This window comes from Colletotrichum graminicola, assembly GCF_000149035.1.
Source record: "Colletotrichum graminicola M1.001 genomic scaffold supercont1.68, whole genome shotgun sequence".
NCBI lineage: Eukaryota > Fungi > Ascomycota > Sordariomycetes > Glomerellales > Glomerellaceae > Colletotrichum > Colletotrichum graminicola.
The window spans coordinates 102,491-122,900 of record NW_007361072.1 but is presented as its reverse complement, the minus strand read 5'-3'; the positions used below and the strand labels follow the sequence as shown (position 1 = coordinate 122,900).

The 20,410-nt window shown below is 54.7% G+C and overlaps 6 protein-coding genes across 6 annotated transcripts; 4 read left to right on the top strand and 2 right to left on the bottom strand.

Annotated features, from left to right (window-relative positions):
- Positions 1–2,891: 2,891 nt before the first annotated feature.
- On the top strand, positions 2,892–4,096 carry GLRG_10860 (Mpv17/PMP22 family protein; the record flags this gene model as incomplete). Its single annotated transcript, XM_008101534.1, has 4 exons — positions 2,892–2,960; positions 3,188–3,278; positions 3,360–3,904; positions 3,983–4,096. 4 exons carry the CDS (start codon positions 2,892–2,894, stop codon positions 4,094–4,096), a joined length of 819 nt encoding a protein of 272 aa, XP_008099725.1.
- Positions 4,097–5,331: 1,235 nt separating this feature from the next.
- Positions 5,332–6,916, top strand: GLRG_10859 (phosphoglycerate kinase; the record flags this gene model as incomplete). The annotated part of the gene is made up of 3 exons (XM_008101533.1): positions 5,332–5,397; positions 5,663–6,086; positions 6,150–6,916. 3 exons carry the CDS (start codon positions 5,332–5,334, stop codon positions 6,914–6,916), a joined length of 1,257 nt encoding a protein of 418 aa, XP_008099724.1.
- A 436-nt stretch (positions 6,917–7,352) lies between these two features.
- Positions 7,353–7,912, bottom strand: GLRG_10858 (DSS1/SEM1 family protein; the record flags this gene model as incomplete). Its single annotated transcript, XM_008101532.1, has 3 exons — positions 7,353–7,392; positions 7,445–7,559; positions 7,774–7,912. The coding sequence occupies 3 exons, from the start codon at positions 7,910–7,912 to the stop codon at positions 7,353–7,355; spliced, it is 294 nt and encodes a 97-aa protein (XP_008099723.1).
- Positions 7,913–9,427: 1,515 nt separating this feature from the next.
- Positions 9,428–15,615, bottom strand: GLRG_10857 (uncharacterized protein; the record flags this gene model as incomplete). Its single annotated transcript, XM_008101531.1, has 4 exons — positions 9,428–11,417; positions 11,465–15,429; positions 15,484–15,558; positions 15,613–15,615. The coding sequence occupies 4 exons, from the start codon at positions 15,613–15,615 to the stop codon at positions 9,428–9,430; spliced, it is 6,033 nt and encodes a 2,010-aa protein (XP_008099722.1).
- Positions 15,616–16,531: 916 nt separating this feature from the next.
- On the top strand, positions 16,532–18,924 carry GLRG_10856 (uncharacterized protein; the record flags this gene model as incomplete). Its single annotated transcript, XM_008101530.1, has 6 exons — positions 16,532–16,554; positions 16,623–16,749; positions 16,812–16,942; positions 17,000–17,280; positions 17,332–18,332; positions 18,382–18,924. The coding sequence occupies 6 exons, from the start codon at positions 16,532–16,534 to the stop codon at positions 18,922–18,924; spliced, it is 2,106 nt and encodes a 701-aa protein (XP_008099721.1).
- A 930-nt stretch (positions 18,925–19,854) lies between these two features.
- On the top strand, positions 19,855–20,343 carry GLRG_10855 (uncharacterized protein; the record flags this gene model as incomplete). The annotated part of the gene is made up of 1 exon (XM_008101529.1): positions 19,855–20,343. The coding sequence occupies one exon, from the start codon at positions 19,855–19,857 to the stop codon at positions 20,341–20,343; it is 489 nt and encodes a 162-aa protein (XP_008099720.1).
- Between the last annotated feature and the right edge of the window lie 67 nt (positions 20,344–20,410).

Genomic DNA, 20,410 nt, shown 5'->3' with positions numbered 1-20,410 from the left:
TACTTTCATGTCTCAAGTTAATTATGTTCAACATTACTCAAGATGACGGACGGTGCGGAACGACGACTCGGTCGGATAACTTCGCTCGTATCCAGCGAGCTATGCAGCAGTTCTCTTTCTGAAGGAAGGAGAGGCAAGGTAGCTAGAGGGCGTGCGTGGGTCAATGACACTGAGGTCAGCATGGGGACTACAAGTTGAACTGCTGCTCTCTTTTGAGACGCCGTATACTAAATATATCTTTTCTGGGCCCCAGCTCATGTTGCTTATGGGCTGGACCCAAGTAACTGCACGAGCGCTGGTGAGTTGGGCTTGCCGCTATCAGTAGTTTACGCCGATCACAAAGGGTCAAGGGTCGTAGGTGGTTCAGACCTCAAATCTATACTGCGTCATCCTGGAAACTGTCCCAGGGATAGAGGCAAAACAAAGACGGGAACTGAGGGGGCACTTACTCAGGGAGACACGAGGTTGAATCGAGGCAGCCACCAATATCCTTTAAGCATGTCTCCGTCTTCCAGGCAAACATTGCGACGACACCATACCTGGGCATCTTTGATGACTGACGGAATGAGCCGCGGCTGAGGGATGTGAGCCCTATGGTTCGACTGACGTCTCGAACCAAGCTGCGCTCAGAGGAGTGATGCGAAGGAAAGGTGTCACGTGTCGAGAGGAGGCATAAAGCCGGCCAACGGCATTGACAGTGTGCTTCGACTCGGCTGTGAGTTTGATAGATGAGTCTTTCTCAAAACCTTGGTCGATACAGCGATTGGCTACGAGGGAATGAGAAGGGAACAAATCAGAAGACAAGCTACGTACGATGGTACCAGGCCGGAGTAAAAATACCCCTGTTGGGTAACCAATGTTCATCCCCCCCCTACTACAGTACCTACTTCTGCCAGCTTAACTGTTAGTGACTTTCCCCTCCTATTGCATCACCATCGCTACTACTGTCACTATCCCTTTCCTTATTACACTTAATTTTACCATCTATAAGCTCTAGATTGTATACGGGTTAAGGAGAATACTAGTAGAACTGTTATATCAAGATGAAGAGAGTGTAGAATTGGGCCAGGTGGCAATAGAAAGACACAAGATGTATGGGTATTCTGATCATGTTAGCTTTTTGGGCCCTGCCACCCTTTGATATAACCGCTACATATTGGGACGTATAGCCAGGGTTCATCCTGCCTCAAGGACCCCTATAGTGAACATGCTCGGGCTTTGAGAAGGTCAAATCACGACCGTTCCGTAACTTTGTTTCCGTTCCGGGGGCAACGGATCAGAGGGGATCAGACTCGCCTGAGAAGAGTCGAGGCCCCCGCGCGGCGCGAGAGAGAAAAAGGGTGGGGATGGGTTCATCACCACAGGCTACGGCAGCTAGTTCCATCCCAAGGCGGTCGACAGGCGAGAAAAAGGTTCCCGTCCTGTACGTCATCGCCATGCGGCGGGACGTGGTTAGGACAGCAGTCACCGCGCGAAATTGTACGCGTGTGTGAAACGGGAGCATTGATCGGAAGGGCAGGAGAAGTGTTTGGAGTTCCGGCGCAGGGACGGGGCCAAATGGCGCCGTCGGTCGGTTTCCCTATGGGCGAACAAACGGACGAAAACTGCCAGCAAGGAGTCCGTCAATAGGTACGCAGGAAATGATTGCAGTGTATGCTTTTGGGCGTCCAATGTACGAAACCTCGACGACAGAATAGTACCGAACGTAACTAGACGGGGCAAGTTGTAGGTAACGAAGACGAGCATCACCGAGAGGGCGGAGGGCGGGTTGAATGCACTGTGCAGTATTCTGCATTCTGATGGGCGGCTGCGGCACGGCCGGAGCCGTCCGAGGTGAAGAGGGGAGAAGGCTGATGGGGGAGAGCTCTTCAACGATTCGGTTTAGTCATCTGTCAATCGGGAATTCGGTGGCCGTTCGTACACGCCTTACCTCCTACTTCTGTTAGGTAGGTAGGTAAGCACGTAGTAGTAAGGGTAGGTAGTACTTGGCAGGAGTAATCACAGCCCCTTCGAGGTGTGTGTGTGTGTGTGTGTGTGTGTGTGTTGGTTGGCTGCTGATATGTGATGGACGGGCAGGACACAGTGAAACAGTGCCGTCATCCGCGTCGTCTCTCCACATCCATCAACTCACCCGAAACTTGTCACCCATCCACAGACCAAGAAGATGACTGGGTAGGTAGGGGACCGGCACTTTGGAATCCGTACACTACCCGGTACCTTCCATTGCCTTTTTTTCTTTCTCTCTCTCGTTTCGAGTTCCTACGCGCAGGCCCCAGGTTCAGTTCTCTACCGTCTCTAGGCATTGACAGATTAGCACTTGGATGGTCACCCGGGATTTCCATCTGCTGCTCCATTTCTTTTTAGAATCCGTCCCTTCCCACCTTTCTCCCCCCCTTTCTAAAGAGACACATCACTCCTACGTTATCTCATCTCTGCCCAGGTTTGCTTGGGCGATCTTCTTGCTTGCTCGCTCACTTTCTCTTCGCCTTGTCGTATCGTGTCCCAGCTCCTCCTCCTCCTTCGCCGCCCAGTGGGAACAAAGCTCCGGCTTGGACCAATCATTATTTTGCGCTACCGAAGGGGCGACCGTCCACGGTGTCGTCATCGTACCCAGCCTTCGAAGCCTGCAGAAGCACCAAAAGAGCCCGTTCCATCAACGGGGCCCCCTTTGCCAAATCCACGCCCAGCTTTCCACCCACTTCGCTCCTGTTTGTTTGCCCGTCATTTCATTTCGAGGAGACGGACAAGTCGATAGCGTGGCCACTCGTTACCTAGATCCCAAGAGCGTCGAAACGAACCGCCGCCGGTCGCTCCATCGCACGCATATCCCTCCGCCAGCTAAAAAAAGGAAAACTCCCGCCCCGGGCCTTTTCCCTCCTAGTTGATCCATCATGTCGTGGGAGCTCTCTCGCCGTCGCATCGTCCGAGCTGTCAACAGCAAATATCTCTACGGACGTCTTGTATGCCAGCCCCCTCCCGTAGCACTGTCTCTTGTGTCCTCCAAGGCTTAACTTGACGCATTCCTCGCACATCTCCATCTGAATCACTCTGTCTCTCTCTGCCCCTCCCACTCTCTTGTATCTTGTACTGTATTCATCTCTGCTCTGTCAGCATCAACTTCATCGTCGTCGCTTGCCGCCATAAATCACCATTTCGACTTGCGCTGACCTTCTTTTGTCCGCTATAGCCACTGCTCCACGCAGTCATCGCCTTGATCGAAATGGCGCTCGTCGCCAGGTTGGTCTCCAAGTTCAACCAATACTACGATGAACGGCCACGTACGTTGCCTCGCCTCTACCCCCAATCCATACTTGTCCATCCATGATGCCTCCCTTATGCTAACGTCGACTCCCCAACAGTCCTCACCATGATGGTGACTAACGCCATCCTCGGAGGTATCGCCGACACGACGGCCCAGACCATCACCGCCCTCCGTCTCAAGGCCATCCGCAAGCCCGGCGGCCTCAACAAGGACGACGGCGTCGCCATCGAGATCCACGACCTCGACCGCAAGAACCCCTTCTACGAGAAGGACCTCATCCCGGACGCCAGGCACCTGCCCCCGCCCTTTGACTTTGAGCGCCTCACCCGCTTCATGGCCTATGGTTTCGCCATGGCGCCCCTGCAGTTCCGCTGGTTCAAGTTCTTGTCGAGCACCTTCCCCATCACCAAAACGAGCGCCTTCGTGCCTGCCATGAAGCGCGTCACCTTCGACCAGCTCATTTTCGCGCCCTTTGGCCTGCTTTGCTTCTTTTCCGTCATGACCGTCGCCGAGGGTGGCGGCCGTCGCGCTGTGATGCACAAGCTGCGCGACATGTATGTCCCCACGCTCAAGGCCAACTTCCTTGTCTGGCCCGCCGTGCAGGTCATCAACTTCCGCCTGATGCCCGTCCAGTTCCAGCTGGTGAGTTGCCCAGGGACCGTTGCCCGCTGCAAATAAACAATCACCAAAACCCTCGAGTTTGACTAACATGTTCCCCAGCCATTCGTCTCCACGATCGGCATCGCCTGGACGGCCTACCTCTCGTTGGCCAACGCCTCGGAAGAGGTTGACACCCGTCCCGCCCGCGAGGACGCCCACATTCGCCTCAGCTAAATTCATTTCGTACAAAGCATACACCCGTGCTCGGTTTCATTGATATATTGTGGTCTGCGGCAAAGGCTAGAGCCATGTCGTGCATCGTTGCAGGCACTCCTAGAGGCGTTACATACTGGTTTGACGCGGAGAGGACTATTATCACAAGTTTCTCTTCGGTCTCGTTCAATCTCTATACAAAAGCACCAGGTGCTTTCGTTGGGGGGTTACAGGCGTTCGGTGTCTTGAGGGGGTCCCGAAAATCGATATGGGCGGCCCTTGTTGTTCTCTTTGTAGCAAATCAGCGCTTGTTATTATATTTGTAGTAAACCAGAAATAAACTGCAGTGATATGGGGGGACAAGTATCAACTGTCAATTCGGTCATTTTTGCCTACTGTGCCCAAGGGGAAACGAGTGGTCTGAGGATGCTGTGACGTGCCAGATTCCGTTGCAAGATGGGCGGCGTATCTCTCGGTCATTTGGAAGGAGGACTGTTCCTGATGACACCCCGGCCTACCCTGATGGGTTTGTAGTCCGGACTTCCTGGCGTGGCTGCTAATAGGAGGCAATCCAATTATAGTGACGAAACAGGAAATGCAGTAGCCAAGACGCTGCTGGCTTGTCTGGTGACTTTTTGAAGCTGTCCCGTTGATGCCGGGTGGACGGGCGGCCACGACCGGGGGGTGTTGAGGGAGAAGCGCAGTTTCTGTGAGGTATCAGACTACCATCACGTCACAGACCACGGCGGGGCACAACAGCTCCTGCGCATTGTCGCTGCAGTGCTGGGCTTGAGCTGCCCACTTCCGGGCGTGACCCCCTTCCCCCCCCGGCAAGGGAAGGAGGTAGAAGGCCCCGGCCAGCTAAGGACAACAGCAGCTGCATCATCCCACTAAGACACTAAGCCAAGAGGGACCGAGTTCAACCCCGCCAAAAAAAAAAAAAAAGCCATGAAAAAAAAACACTGAGAAATGCCCCTCGATGCACCTGGCGGGCAGGCAGTCAATAGCAGCCCACCCCACCATGGGCGAAGCCTCCCCCCCCAACGTGTGTTGAACCACTCGAGGGTGACTCTGATTGCTGCATGGTTTTAGTGTGTGTTTCCTGTCCTGACCTGTCCCATCCCGGCAGCTCCCCTCCTAAATATACCTCAATCCGTCCATCATCTCCTCTCAACTTCTTTTCTCTCCTCTTCCTCCCTCAACTACACCTTTGTCCGCCACCCCCTACAACACCAAATACCCTTCCAATTACAATCATGTCTCTCGCAAACAAGCTCTCCATCACCGACGTTGACCTGAAGGGCAAGCGCGTCCTCATCCGCGTAAGTCATTCTACCCTGCTGTGACACCGTGTTGCTGGTGCTGCGCAGTTGGCAGTCGGCAGTTACCCCACCATGCCACCCCCGCCAGATCCCGGGTGAGAGCTCAGAGCCGTTCCGTATTCTGGCGATACGGGACGAGCCGCGGCTCTTCACCTCGGGACTCTCTCCCATGCCGTGCCACGCTCGGCATTGGAATACACTGCGTGGCCATACCGCTACGTTCGTCCCTTCTAGGCCATCCCGCCCCCCACTAACCGCCCCGCAGGTCGACTTCAACGTTCCTCTCGATGCCAACAAGAAGATCACCAACAACCAGCGCATTGCCGGCGCCGTGCCCACCATCAAGTACGCCATTGACAATGGAGCCAAGGCCGTCGTCCTGATGTCCCACCTCGGCCGTCCCAACGGCGAGGCGAACCCCAAGTACAGCCTTGAGCCGGTCGTCCCCGAGCTCGAGAAGCTTCTCGGCGGCAAGAGCGTCCAGTTCGCCAAGAACTGCGTCGGAAAGGACGTCGAGGACCTTGTCAACAAGGCCGACAACGGCCAGGTCATCCTTCTCGAGAACCTGCGCTTCCACATCGAGGAGGAGGGTTCCGCCAAGGACAAGGACGGCAACAAGATCAAGGCCGACAAGGCCAAGGTCGAGGAGTTCCGCAAGGGCCTCACCGCCCTCGGTGATGTCTTCATCAGTGAGTCTTCCTCTCCGCAAGTGTGCCGGTTTATTCCGAGACACGGTTACTGACGACGGTCAGACGATGCCTTCGGCACTGCCCACCGCGCCCACTCCTCCATGGTCGGCATTGACCTGCCCCAGAAGGCTTCCGGCTTCCTCATGAAGAAGGAGCTCGAGTACTTCGCCAAGGCCCTCGAGAGCCCCCAGCGCCCCTTCCTCGCCATCCTCGGTGGCGCCAAGGTCTCGGACAAGATCCAGCTCATCGACAACCTGCTGGACAAGGTCAACACCCTCATCGTCTGCGGTGGTATGGCCTTCACCTTCAAGAAGACACTCGAGAACGTCAGCATCGGCAACTCCCTCTTTGACGAGAGCGGCGCCAAGACGGTCGGCAAGCTCGTCGAGAAGGCCAAGGCCAACAACGTCAAGCTTGTCCTGCCCGTCGACTACGTCACGGCCGATAAGTTCGACAAGGATGCCAACGTTGGCTCCGCCACCGACGAGACCGGTATCCCCGACGGCTGGATGGGTCTCGATTGCGGCCCCAAGTCCGTCGAGCTTTACAAGCAGGCCATCGAGGATGCCAAGACCATCCTCTGGAACGGCCCCGCTGGTGTTTTCGAGTTTGACAAGTTCGCCAACGGCACCAAGGCGACGCTCGACGCCGCCGTCGCTGCTGCCGAGGGCGGCAAGATCGTCATCATCGGCGGTGGTGACACGGCCACTGTCGCCGCCAAGTACGGCGTCGAGAGCAAGCTCAGCCACGTCTCCACCGGTGGTGGTGCCAGCTTGGAGCTGCTCGAGGGCAAGGAACTGCCCGGTGTCACTGCCCTGTCGAGTAAGTAAATAAATCAATCCTCGTCCGCGTGCGAGGATGCGCCCCGCTATATGAACTCGGTCGGTCTGATGGATGATGGGTAAGGTCGGGCTGGCAAGGCCAGTTTGTAGGACCCCAGGAGAAAAGAGGAGTTTTTGGTCATGATGAACGTAATGCCCCCCGTATCATGTCCTAAGTAAACGTAAAAAGTCACGACATCAAATAAACAGTAAAAACAGACTAAGACACGTCTGTCTCGTCCCGAAACTGTGAAAAAAAAAGGAGAGAGAGAAAGAAAAGGCCTGTTGTCCTTTTTATGTGATTTCATTCCATTCCTGCCTGGTATGCCGCCGATTCGTCTAGAGCTCATACGGGGGTAGTCTATGCCCGTGGTTCCACCCCTTCTCAATGCGTCATTCCAGCTTCCCCTCCCTCAATAAAATACATCTCGTAAGGTGTGCGCAATCATCGCCGCTTGGACGCCTCGACCTTCTTCAGCTCCTCCCTGGGCAAACGTTAGCATCTGAGGGTCCCGGGTTGGGGTTGGGTTGTCATACTTCAACTGCGCCGAGAAGTCGTCGCTCGTGTCGTCGTCGTCCCAGCTCTCCTCCCACAGGTGCTGCGTCGAGCCGCTTCCGCTGGTGGCTGCCTCGGTCTCCTCCTGGGGCCAATCTGTCGTGATGGCCAGGTCAGCTCGGGTTCCCAGGGGTCCAAACCTGTCCGCCGGTGATTCCCCTCCCGTGCCGAGGACGCCAATACCTCCCCCAGCTCTGTGACGATGGTTCTCGATGGAGGCATCATCCGTGTCTCCGTGCCCAAGACCAGAGCGCGGAGAAAACTGGAGGGGTGGGGCGAGACGATGGGGGAGTGAAGGGGGAGAACGTACCGTCGACGGGGAAGTCCTCGAACTCGTCGTCCTCGCCGAGCGCGGGCTTCTTGGAGGCGGCCTGCTGCTGCGCCGTCGCCTCGTCGACCTTGGGATCGGCCGTCTTGTCCTGCACTGGCTTCGCATCCGATGAGGCCATTGTGTATGTGTGTTGTGTTGGAAGGTTTTGGAAGGATAGCCTTTGCCCGTTTCTTGCTGCAGGATATCCTCGCGCTGGTGTATTGTTGTTGGAGAAGATGATGGATCGGTGAAAGGCCGCGAATTTCGAAAAGGGACGAGATGCGAGAGAGAGAGAGAGACAGAGCTCGGATCGCGGGAGGCGGGTTGCGTTGGGGAGTCGTGGGGTTGTGGGATTGCGATGGGTGTTGGATCGGTGGTGATGGTAGGAAAGCTACTGGGGTGCGTACGAAGGTGAGGTGGTGCTGGCTGCGGCGGGTGTGAAGGTTATCGACGGGGGCGGAAGTTGCCGGCTGGCGGGCAGGTAGGCGGCACTGGGAAGGCGTAATGCCTGGCCCTGGCGCCGCTCCGTCCAGGGCTTGGGGGGGTGGTTGTAGTTTTTTTCTACGGCCGGCGCACCCCCGTAGCATGACCGTCTCCACTTTACACCAGGTAGGCTCACCGAGGATTGGACGCGGACATTGCAGGTATAGCTTCTTTTTCTTCTTCTTGGTGGTCATCTTATTTGTGACCAGAGCTTTTGGAATTAGATGTAGAAATACAGATGAGCTGGGCCTATCTATACCTGCTGTTGACAAGGCCCTCTATTATCAAAGGTTTTCAGGTTCTGAGAGGAGGCAGCCGTGACTTAAAATCACTCTAGTACAAATATCACATATCCATATCACAAGGAGGGATGTGCCATCGTGGGTTGGTGGACTGGAATAATCATGGAAAATCTTGCTTCGCGTTCGACTGAATATACTCGCGATCTGTTTCAATCCTCATTTACTGGGGAAGTTGACATTCACTGCCACTCACTCCGAGCCCGGGCTTGGACTCTCTCCCACTTGCCATATCCTAGAGCTATGCTTCCGCCACGCCGGTCCGCCGTTGTCCTCAAGCATACCTCGGATAGCAGAGCCGCGCCGAGAGATCCTCCAGACACGCATCGCAATACCCGCCCTCCCACCAGGTCTCAAGGCCCACTGTCACCCGACAAGCCCAACCGCGCTGCCTGGCCGCTTGGCACATCTCCGTCCACCGCTCCGTCGTGTGGCGGCAGTCTTCCTTCGCCACCTGCCGGATAATGCACATTGTGGCTATAATGATAACGCTCAAACCAGGGTTGGGGGGGTCCTCGATAGTAATGACGGTTCAACTGAAGGTGTAAGTAAATGTGGAATGGATTTTTCAACTGACTGATACGACCCCGAGACAAGCGGTTTATATTGAAATGCCCATGACACCACTGACTCTTTGCTTCGATCCACGATGTGTGTGTGTGTGTGTGTGTGTGTGTGTGTTACACTGCGGATTACTTATACGACTCATGCGACTCATACTCCTACATAAACAATGCTTAGTCCTAACGGGCTTGGCTGTAGCCTACTGCTCTCTGCAAATATCGGCTGTCCTTTACCGTGAACAACCACTTCCAACAAGCGCTCAATTGCCGTGCCCCCATGTCTTTCTAGTGTTCGAGAGGCTGAGAGTGCTACTCGTCCTCGTCTTCGTCAGCCACGTCGCCCTCTTCCTGCTCCTCTTCGCCTTCTTGTTCTTCGTCATCTTGCTGTTCTTCCCCACCCTCTTGTTCTTCGTCGTCTTCCTGTTCTTCTTCATCCTCTTCACCCTCTTGATCCTCTTCATCTTCTTCGACCTCCTCAACCTCTTCGTCTTCGCCTTCTTCCTCATCTTCATCCTCTTCTTCGCCATCTCCCTCTTCTTCTTCGTCACCCTCCCCCTCCTCGGCCTCGGCCTCTTCTTCTTCAACACCTTCATCTTCTTCCCCCTCTTCTACTTCTACTTCACCGCCCTCTTCCTCTTCCTCTTCCTCTTCTCCTTCCTCTTCTCCTTCTTCTTCACCACCCTCGTCTTCCTCCTCGTCACCGCCGTCACTAGATTCATTACCCCCCCCTTCGCGGGCAGAGTCCACGCTCTTCCTCAGGTTCGGAAACATGAGTGAAGGAGGAGGCTGCTCATCCCAGTCATCAGGAACGTCGCTGAGCTCACTTTCGTCATCAGCTGAGTCGTGGATACTGCCCCGAGGACTGGAGCCTGCTGTGGCCTGCGCAGGGGCCTCTTCGCCCTGGTCGCCTTCCATCATTGTGTCGTCTTTCATCTCTGTGTCCTCGCCATCTTCACCCGGTCGGTCATCGGCATCACTACCTTCTCCAACATCTCCGGCAGGAGTGTGCGTCCCGTTCCTGCCGCTCGAGACCGATCCGACGCGGGATTTGGATGGGGCGACCGATGACTTTGGTGCCTCACTAAACCGAGCAAAAGCTTGCTCGGCTTTCCGAATGATGTCAGGTCTGCGGACGCCTGTCCTACGCCTTGGGGCTGCCTCGGGTGCCGCTGTCTTATCACCTTCACCGTTCGCCCCCGAGTCTTGCGCAGCAATTGGGTTAAGAAGATTACCCAGCGAGCTCGATGGCTTCAATTCAAGCCCACCATTAGCCTCTTCTCTGGCACGGGCTCTGGCGCGTGCCTCGAGAACTTCATGCGGTTCTGGACCTGGTAGCGTAGGACCAATCTCCTGGTAGATAAGGGCGTAGCAGTCGTTGATGAGGTCGTCAATAGCTCCGGCTTTCATAAGGCCTCCGTTGAGCTTCTTCAACTCGATTGTCTCCTTCAGGCAGTTGAACGCGGGGATGTCTGTCAACGGACCTCCGGCCCACTCGGTAATGCGATCTGCCATGATTTCCAGCTCTTCCAGTGACGTCGACTTGAATGGGTCATCCAACGTTGGAGGCACTTGAAATCCCTGCCGCAGCAGCCTCAGATAAGCCATGGAGCACATCTGCCACAACTCGCTGAAATGGTAAAAGTCGGCGCCCTTCTTGCGTAGACGTCTGAGAACCATCTCCAAGTTGACCCTGTCGTTCATGACGACCAGAATTTTCACCATAAACCGGATGTACTGCGACGTGTAGACGTGATGCCGCCCGGGGCGTTCGGCGTCGCATTTCCAGACATTCATAACCATGGTTTTCGTAAACATGGATTCTCTGAGCACGTTGAAGGCGGCTTTGGCCTGGACAAGCTCGGGCGACTCCCCATCTTCGTCGAAAAGGAGTCGAGCGTGACGCATGATAATGCGGTGCTGCCAGTTAGACTTGTCCTTATCCCGAAGATGGTGTAGGTTCCTGATGACGTATTCCTCCCAGTCCTCGTTGTCATCGAGGGTGATGTCGTCGCCTAGCTCCATGCCGAATGGTTGTCTCGACAGAATATCTGCCCCTTCCTGCGGCTTCAGATCGCCACGGACAACAAGCTTGTAAATGATTGAAACGATTTTGTAATGCGGCTCTAGAATGGGATCGCTGTGTCGCGATTTGGGTACAGCTGAAACAACCTCGACTGCATGCTCGAGGGCTGACACCAAATACCCGACCGATGGGCGGGTCTCACGGTCCTTCTGGCTCAGCTCATCAATAGGTTTCTGGTACATCTTCCAGAGGCATTTAGTGAGCATGTATGTATTCCTATGCCGAGTTAGTGGTTGTCGACAAGCTAAAAAGTATATGCTCACCTCCAATCCTGCGGCTTGCGTCGCATGGCGCGCTTGAACAAGCCAGCCGCATATTTCCAAACCTTGTAGTCTTGCATCTGGTCGTGAAGCACCTTCTGAAAGGTTCCAGCGCCAGTAGGCTCGATGAAGAACCTCTCAAGGTCTGCATGCTGAAAAGGCTCCATGGCAAGGGGCTCACGGCTGGATGCATACAAGCGCATGGCGAAGTTGTGGTAAAGCTCGTATAGCGGGTCCTCGTCCTCGTCATCAATGTCTACTTCCCAAGAATTGGACAGTGCAAGGGTATAGCAGTGGATCGAGTTTCGTTGAAACTTGAGCAGTTCCCCGCGCTCCTTGTTCATCTTGTCGGCTGACCACAAGACTGCTTCGTCAAGCTCGTAGTCGAAGCACTCAGCAAGACGGAACCAGGCGTCCCACTTGTCTGGGGTGAACTGAAGCTGCAGCCGCAAGAATGTTGCCGCAAGTCGCAAGTCGTCAGTGGCCCCAGGCGTCTGTCGTTTGCTCAAATCAACCTGCTTGAACCTCGTCAATGCGATCATGCCCAACAAGAAGAACCACCCGTGCTTTGCCAGGGCGCTCTCCGGGGTGTTGACAGCGACAACATCCAACTGAACACCGCCAGTGAGGGCCTGGTAGAGCCTGAGAGGATGAATCGGTCGCTTGAGATATTCGGTGAAGTTCCTGAGGTTGTGGATCATCTGAGGAGTCGACTTGGTTTGCCCGATAGCGCCTTGCATGTGCTCGATGGTCGTTTTGAGGTCCGACTTGAGCAGGTCCTTTCTGGGCATCCTCCTTGCCAGAACCGTGATCTTGTCGACCAACTGCATGGCATTGCGTTTCTCGAGCTTCTCGGGCGGACAGCCGTGGTCCTGAACTTCCCCAGCACCCACACCAAGCTTAAGACCATGAAGGTCATACAATACTTGACCGAGGTAGTCTTCCCAATTCTCAACCTCCTTGAACTTCAGCAGTTCTACACGCATCATCTTCAAGAAGATCTTGTTCGAGGCTTTGCAGCATTTCCTCAATCCGACAACCTGATGAATGGCTGACAGAAAGTCTGCTAACTCCATCTCTGGGTTCGGGAACAACGCGCGGTTTTGGTTCACGCCGACCTTAATCACCGTATACTGGAGACACCAGACACGCACCTGAATCTCCCGCAGCTTGTTGAGGAACGGTTGAAACGAAGGACTGCTCGGTGGCGCACGGGTCATCCCAATTCGAATCTCATCGTCATGCATGGCTGAAGCATGAAGCATGCAGCTCAACTTGATGAGAGCCGTCGATGTTGACTTTAAGTGATCGTCATCGACAATATCAAACGCCGAGCTGTCGTTGAGAGCGAGCGAAAGCGCGGTAATCAGCAACTCATCGAGCGACTTGAGCATCTTCAGCAGCAGCGGCGGTCTGGTTTCAGGAGCGTTTTTGAGATACCCGTCACTTTCTAGGTCCGCTGTAAGCATCTCAATGGCCTTGAGATGGCAGGAGAACTGCTTGGTGGAATACTTGATACTGGCGTAGGCGTCGCTGAGCCTCGTCCAAAGGAATAGTCGTAATTCCGTACTAGTGCCCAGAAGGAACCTCCAAAGGTCTTGGAGACTTTGACTTGCGCATTCTTTTATGGGCACTTTCTTAGTTTTGGATCGGCCAGACGAGGAACCCTCTTCATCCTTCGCGGTTTCGTCTGATGGGACTGGGACGTAAACAGATCCTGGGTTGAGGACTGGCTCAAGGTTGTCGATGACCGCAACAGGGTCGCTGACATTATCTTGGAAAAGCCCAAGAAAAAAGTCCATCGTCGTCAGTTTGGAGATCTCTCTGTCAGCCGCTGCTTCAGAAACCTCCGGTATCACTGGGTTATTAGGGAGGTAAAGCTGATCAAAATGACTTTCCGAGAGGAAATCTCGCAGACTTGTCCAACACTGCAGTATGTACTCTCTCGAAGCGTTCTCCGTCAGAGTTGTGGAAAAGATGGCAGCCCACAGGAAGCGGCCAGTCAGCTTCTCGTTGCCTTCTGGTGTAGCTTCTCGAAGCAATGCCGAGGCAAGGTCCAACCATCGTCCCAAGCGACCCTTGGCCTCGACGCGGATGCTGTAATCGACCACACTGTTAGGGTTGGTGATGCGTTCATACACGTCAAGATGAATCTCGAAGAGCATTTCCACGACGCTTTTGATAAAACCAAATTCTTTCTCGGCGTCGGCTGAATGCCTCGCGCGATCTAAGTCGTAGTTGATAGACAGGAGGATGTCCTGGTCGAACCGACTAATGACCTGAACGACGGCTGTTTTCATGACATCTGACCACTTGGTTTCAAGGTAGCTGGGGCAGATTGTCTTGAGCCACTCGTAGGCAACCTCTTGGGCCGTCATCCAGGAAGAGTTGACTCGCTTCACAAAAGCAGCAATCCCCTGGGTCTCCTTGAAAGGTGGAATGACCAAAGTCTTTTGAGAGCCGCCCTTGGCATGCTCAAGAAAAGATGATAAGCTCAAAGATGCCTGGGCTTGCTTGTTGAGCAGTATTTTGGCATTCTCTTCATTGAAGGAGACAATTGCGTTGCGGAGGTCCACCGTAGCCTGATTCTTGATGGATGCTGCGCGCTCTTCAGACGCCAGCGAATCTAGCACCTGGCTGATCCGATCTAGGGTGGCCTGGTCGGTGACGCCAATGTTCTCCAGCATGTTTTTAGTGGCCTGGAACAAGTTTTGATCGGCTGCTTGGCATGGTGCTAACTGCGACGCGAGGACGGCGCTGGGATCCACAACCTCTTCTGCAGCTGCGGTTTCTCGCCTTCGGATTCGTTTGCTCCTCTTTTCGACCAAGCTCTCCTCTTCTTGTCCTTCCGGAATACCCGCTGCTGACTGCGATCGCTTTCTTGTCGGCTGGGAGCTGCTCCGGCTCTTACGAGTGTTCTCGGGAGGTTTCGGGGCCTCTTTTGACATAGACTTTGAGCTCTCGGCTTTTTCGGTATCCTCAGGTTTGTCCTCCTTCGTGACTGCCTCATCTTTGTCTTTAGAATCGGAGCGGTTGGGTTGACTGTCCTGCTCTGGCTGGCTCTCCATGACCACATCTTCGTCATCATCCGTTTCAGGGAGTTCAATGACGATGGCCTGACTTATCTGGCCCTTTTCAAGTATGAACTGCACCAACGCCATGCCCAGGTCGGCCCAAGATGCCGTCGGACATGTCACAGTGAGGCGGGTCGCGCCTACTTCCTCTACGGTAGTGCGGGCGGACCCGAGTTCTTTGGTTGGGTCCGGTAAGAAGGGTATAGGATCGATGTGTCTTTTGATGAAGTCGGGCATGTCCCGCTTGACCCAAGGGCCCATGATGGGGTGGGACAGGGCAATTTCGTCAGCCAAAACCTGGAGTTGCTCCTTCAACTGTTGCCCAGCGAATCCCTCCGCCAGAGATGGCGGTTCGACCTCAAGAACAGTTGGGTCATCGTCGAGTTCGATGGCGGCCTCGAGGCAGTATCTGTTGATTCTCGTGCTCTTCAGTGAGGCGGCAACGCGAGCAGTGCGGCGCCACAGCTCGGCATCGGATGGGTCGCGATCAAGAGCGGCATTGAAGTCGGTGAGGGCATTGTACATGTTATGGAGAGCCTCATCCTTTTCGAAGTAAGCGGGGGCATCACCACCTGCGCTTCGAGCTGCGTGGCGGGTGCGGTCGAGGAGGAACTGGCCGCGGTTCTTGTGCGCTAGGAAGAAGGCTTGAGGAAGACTGCTCCCGACGGTGTCGACCTCGGCGACTTGGAGATCCAGGTCGGAGGCAAGGGCAGGGTCGGTGATCAGGTGCTCAGGCTGCCTCTCTGCTCTCTCGTATTCGGTGACCGCCTCGGGGTATTTGAAGATTTCGGACTTGAAGAGGTCATCGTAGGCATCGGCAGCTTCGTCGAAGAAGCGAGGACCTTGAGCGTGCAGCTTCAGGGCATTTTGGAAGCGTTTGAGAGCTTCGTCGACCTAATCGGGAGTTTAGTCTTGGTAGAGTTGGAATGTCTAGATGTCTACGCATACATGGAGCTCGCGGGTGGTGTCGATCTCATCGTCAATATTCTCCTCGGTCTCGACGTTGATGGCTTGGAAGGCCGGCTGCGCGTCGGTTAGTCGATGCAGTCAGTGACTGGTTACAGACATTTGACAAACCATTATGATGGCGCGCCTTTGCGAGCAGAATCGCCGCAGCCGTGACGTGATGCAGATACTGGTGTTGAGTACGGTGTAATGGAGATTCGGAACGGCGTCATTCTCTGCGAAGACGCAGTTATAAAATGAATGCTTTAGGGGAATTTCCGCTGCTGCGCGTGGCCACTGGGATTGACGCGACCTGAATTGGAGAAACACTAAATTGATTGCTTGCTTCGTTTGGAGCTGTCGAACAGGGGGTACGTACCGCGCACCAGGAACGACATGGAATGGGCCGCTAACGGGACGGCAGCTGTCCCACTGATGACACTTGGAATCTGAGGCTTAAGGGGTACACTAGGTAGTACCTAGCTGTAGTACTGTACATGGTCCGTGCACAGAATTTAGCGACGTGTCTTATGTAAGAAAGCCGGCCAAGGTAATACCAAGCACCTTGCATCTCAGGAACACGGCAACAGTAGCAGCTCCGAAAGTGCTCTCGTGGCTCCATCTATCGTCCGTCCCTCTTCCCCGTCTTCCTGCCAATGACAGGCACCTCTTCCCTCCCCTGTCGCCCATTGCACAACCTCGATTAATATTAGTCCAAGCCGGAAGCAGACACAAAGGACGTGGAGTCCAAGCTCAACCCTTCACCACCTGTTCCCGTTAACGCTGCCACTGCCCTCTATCCCTCGCCAATCTCACCGACCAATTCAAGAACTGCCCACTGATCCCCCACCTCCATCGAGCTTGTCCCAGCCATCGGTTGCACCTCGTTGGCTTTGCGACACGGTGCCGGAATCACTCCAACAACGCTCTTCCTCTATCGCACCTATGCATAGATCCTCAAGCTCATAACACCGTATACAATCATCGAGAGCACATCCCTCTCTCGCTCCATCTTGCGCCTGCTGCAGCTTGACAACAAAACACCGCCGCAATGGTTGCGCCGGCTGTGCCCGAGTATGTTCACCACCATCGCATACTGTAGCTACCGTCTTCATTACTAACTCTCTCTCCCCCTTTCCAAGGCTCACCGAGGAGATCCTCCAAGAATCAGTCGACGCTCGAACCGAATCCCTCCTTTCCCTTCGCGAGCTTGGCCCCCCTGACCTCGTCCACCTCCTGAAGCATTCGACGAGAAACCCTGGCAAGCAGGTAGGAATTATTTGCGCCTCATCAATCCCAATGCTTGCCGCTAACCGGCCTTTTCACCCCAGCTCGGAGTCTATCACCATGTCACTGGTGTCGATGCGTCCTCTTCGGCCAGTCTCGCCGCCTACATCAACACTCTGACCTACCGCGAGCATGGCCAGGTCGCGCAAACCAAGATCTCAGAGGGCTTATACTGGTATGCCGATGCGATGCGCTTTTTGCCCAAAGCTCGTAGAGCTGACACGTCACCTAGCTGCTACAACGCCTTCTCCCGACTTGACATGCGAGTCCACGTAACGATACCCGGAACTGTCGAGAGTTACTGCGTGGACGAACGAGGCGACAAGCGCAAAGCGACAGATGATCTATGGCTGGAGACGTACCTCTGCAGTGTTCTGCGCGCCTACTCGTACGCAGACGATGGAAGCGGAGAGACTATCCGAAAGATCATGGGTGTGCGCAGATTCAATCCCGTCACAAACACCGAAACCGAACACCGTTTTCTCAACGCCGCCGAACAGCTGTTCTTCAGAGGTATGTCTGAACTTCAAAAATCGTCAGATTGGTGATTTAACATGACTTTAGGCTGGCAGCTCGGTTCCGACAGTGTCGTTCAGGTACCAAACAATGTCTCGAACCATCTGACCGCCGGCCTTCTCAAGTATTTCCAGACGACGGGACGCTACGCCTCTGGTATCAACCTCTTCGAGAAGCTCAGGGACCAAAACGTCGAGGTTTCCTCCCTCCTCGCCAAGGTCTTGTTCATGGGCAACGAGGAGGTCGAGGGCGTCAGGGTGCTCCACCAGGCATTGAAAGAATCACCGATGGACTATGTCATGCTGGATACCCAGGCCGAGTTCCTTCTCAAGAAGGCGCAAACTGCCGCGACACCCGAGCAGAAGGAAGAGAGGCTTCGCCTAGCCCTGGGCTGTGCTGATCGCAGCACAATTGCTGCCCCCAGTGAATTCGGTACTTGGGCAAGGTTGGCGCAAGTCTACGTGGCAATGGAGGATTGGGAAAACGCCCTGACGATTCTCAACTCTTGCCCAATGTTCACGTACCAAGACAAAGATGCGCCTCAGATGCCCGAACCCAAAGATGTGCATCTGCCAACTCTCCCCGAGACTCGACTAGACGAGATCGACAGTGAACCCGAGTCCAGATACTCCGAGCAGGTCGATGCGAGTCTCCTAAATCTGCGTGCCGCAGTCTACAAGGGAACTTTCAAGCAAGCTTATGGCATCCTGACGGAGATGACGGCCAAGATCGGATGGGATCAGCTTCTCAAGATCCGAAGCACCGTGTTTGTGATGGAAGACGAGTACCGATCCGAGAAGCAGGAAACCTCGCATGCTCAACGCAATCCAAGCACGGACGGCCTTCGCGGAACCCCAGACCCGACAACGAACGGCGACCAGTCAGACTCAGACTCGGACTCGGATGAGGACGAGGAGAAGAAATCCAAGCCAACAGACACCGAGTCTACTGCCGAGACGTTGGCGACAAATGGACAGAAGGAGGGCGAGGCCGTGGAGAAGCCCACCCACGCGATAGACCCCGGCGAACTCAAGGGAGATGCGGAAAACGTAAACGCTTCCAATGCTGCGGTTTTGATTCCAACTAACATTGTACTAGGCCGCACAGAACGATGATCATCTCTCGAAGCTTAACAACAAACGCCTTTGTGAGCGCTGGCTGGACAGCCTCTTTATGGTCCTGTACGAGGATCTTCGCGTCTACACCATTTGGCGTACACAGATGGCACAGTATAGGGCGCAGTCGATGCAGTACAAGAAGTCGGCCGAGGAATGGGAGATTCTTGGCTCTCTGGCGGAGAGACTTCAGCACGCAGACGAGGCGGTGGAGGCGTACAGAGCTTGTCTCGCAGCACGTTTCAGCCCTAAGGCTTTGACGGGTATCCTTCGCGTTTTTGAGCAAAACAAGAACACGCGCGAAACAGTTGCGTCGGTCATTCGCCTCGTTACTTGGCAGTATAGGTGGTACTCGGAGTTCTCTCCAGAACTTCTCCACACTATTCGTACGCTTATCGAGGACGAAGGCGCGGTCAAGGTCAGGAGCATTATTCAAGCTACCAGCCTGCCTCAAGAAGTCCTTGATCTCACTCATCACTACGCCGCACTCTGTGCCACTTTCCGCAGCAGCGGTACTGATGGTTAGGTATAGGTCATGCTCCGATACGGGAGCCTGGCCAATGGGCGTTGGCAGTGATATGCAGTTGATGAAACAGGAGGATTCGAAAGTTTGGTATCATCGCACCCCCATAGAGGCCGGGAGGAGAATGATTTGGGCGCTCGTGTATTACGCCACCGCAGCGACCATTTGCAATGGTATTGGTGCGCTGTGTTGGGACTTTTTCGTAAAAGCATGAGTCGTGGCTTTTTAGGCATCAAGACTGTAATGCAGAGTCAAATGATACCTTTTTCGTCACTTTAAAATAGAGGTTGGGTTGAAGACCAAGGTGATATAATGCCTGTCTCCTTTGGCTTAAGGAGACAAGGAAATGAACTAACATGTCTGACATATGTAGTGTAGGCTGCCGGACGATTGACCGAACATACGGAGCACCCCGGGGCCGGCCCGTTAACCCAAGGTGCCGCTGTCTGATGGGAACCCAGGCGCCACGCAGATTGGTCAGACTTTTTTGGGGGGGTAGAGGGGCGACTGATATCACATCTACGTCAAACTGGTCGAATTTCCGTCTCAACCGTGAATGCATTGAGGGTCTTTGAGGGCCTTGTAGCGGCGCGATGGCATCGGATCCCTTCGATCGCTCGATGAGATGTGTCGTTCCCCACTAAGCACCACATTTTGGCGGGTGTGGTGATTTCATTGCACAGTGGTCGATGAGATCATCAAGATGACGTCGAACATCTGAGCTGAGACGGCGAGGCTGGATGAGAGTCAACGACGACTACAAAAGTTGATGATTCCGAGCAGTCAGTAACCGTTTTTCTATCGCATCGGCACCAAACAGCGCTTAAACACATTCATCAACCCATCTAGATTCATCCCGAAGGTTTTCTCATTTCACTTACACCACTTAACACGCCACACCTTACACGTCACACGACGATTACACAGCACAAAATGGCACCCTCAAAGGAGCAGCTCATGGAGGCCGCCGCTCAGGCACAGCTCGACGTAAACAGCTACCAGGCCAAGACGGGTGCCGCCCGCCGCCAGGGTAACGACGACGCCGGCATTGATACCGTCCAGACGGAGAAGCGCTTCCCCGGCGCCTCTGTGAAGGTGCAGGGTGACCACGCTTACAACGTCGCGTACACGCCAGAGCAGCCGGCCAAGGACCCGGCCTACGACGACGACGACGTCGTGCCGGCCAAGAATGTCTCGCCGCTGGGCGACCCAAACCGCAAGAAGGACATTCTGCTGCACGGCGAAGCCGCCGTGCGGAACAACGTCGGAACGAACCCCCCGGGCGTCGGCGGCAACAAATTCCCCGGCTCCGACTACTACATCCCCGAGGACGTGCCGGACAGCATCTCTGCCGAGGGCAACATCCCGCCCGAGAGCGTGACGAAGACTTCTGCCGAGGCGGAACACCCTGATAAGTTTTGAATGGGGATGCTTTTGGATACGGGAAAGTGGAAAGAAGCGATACGATGGCCTTGTGGTTGGATATTTA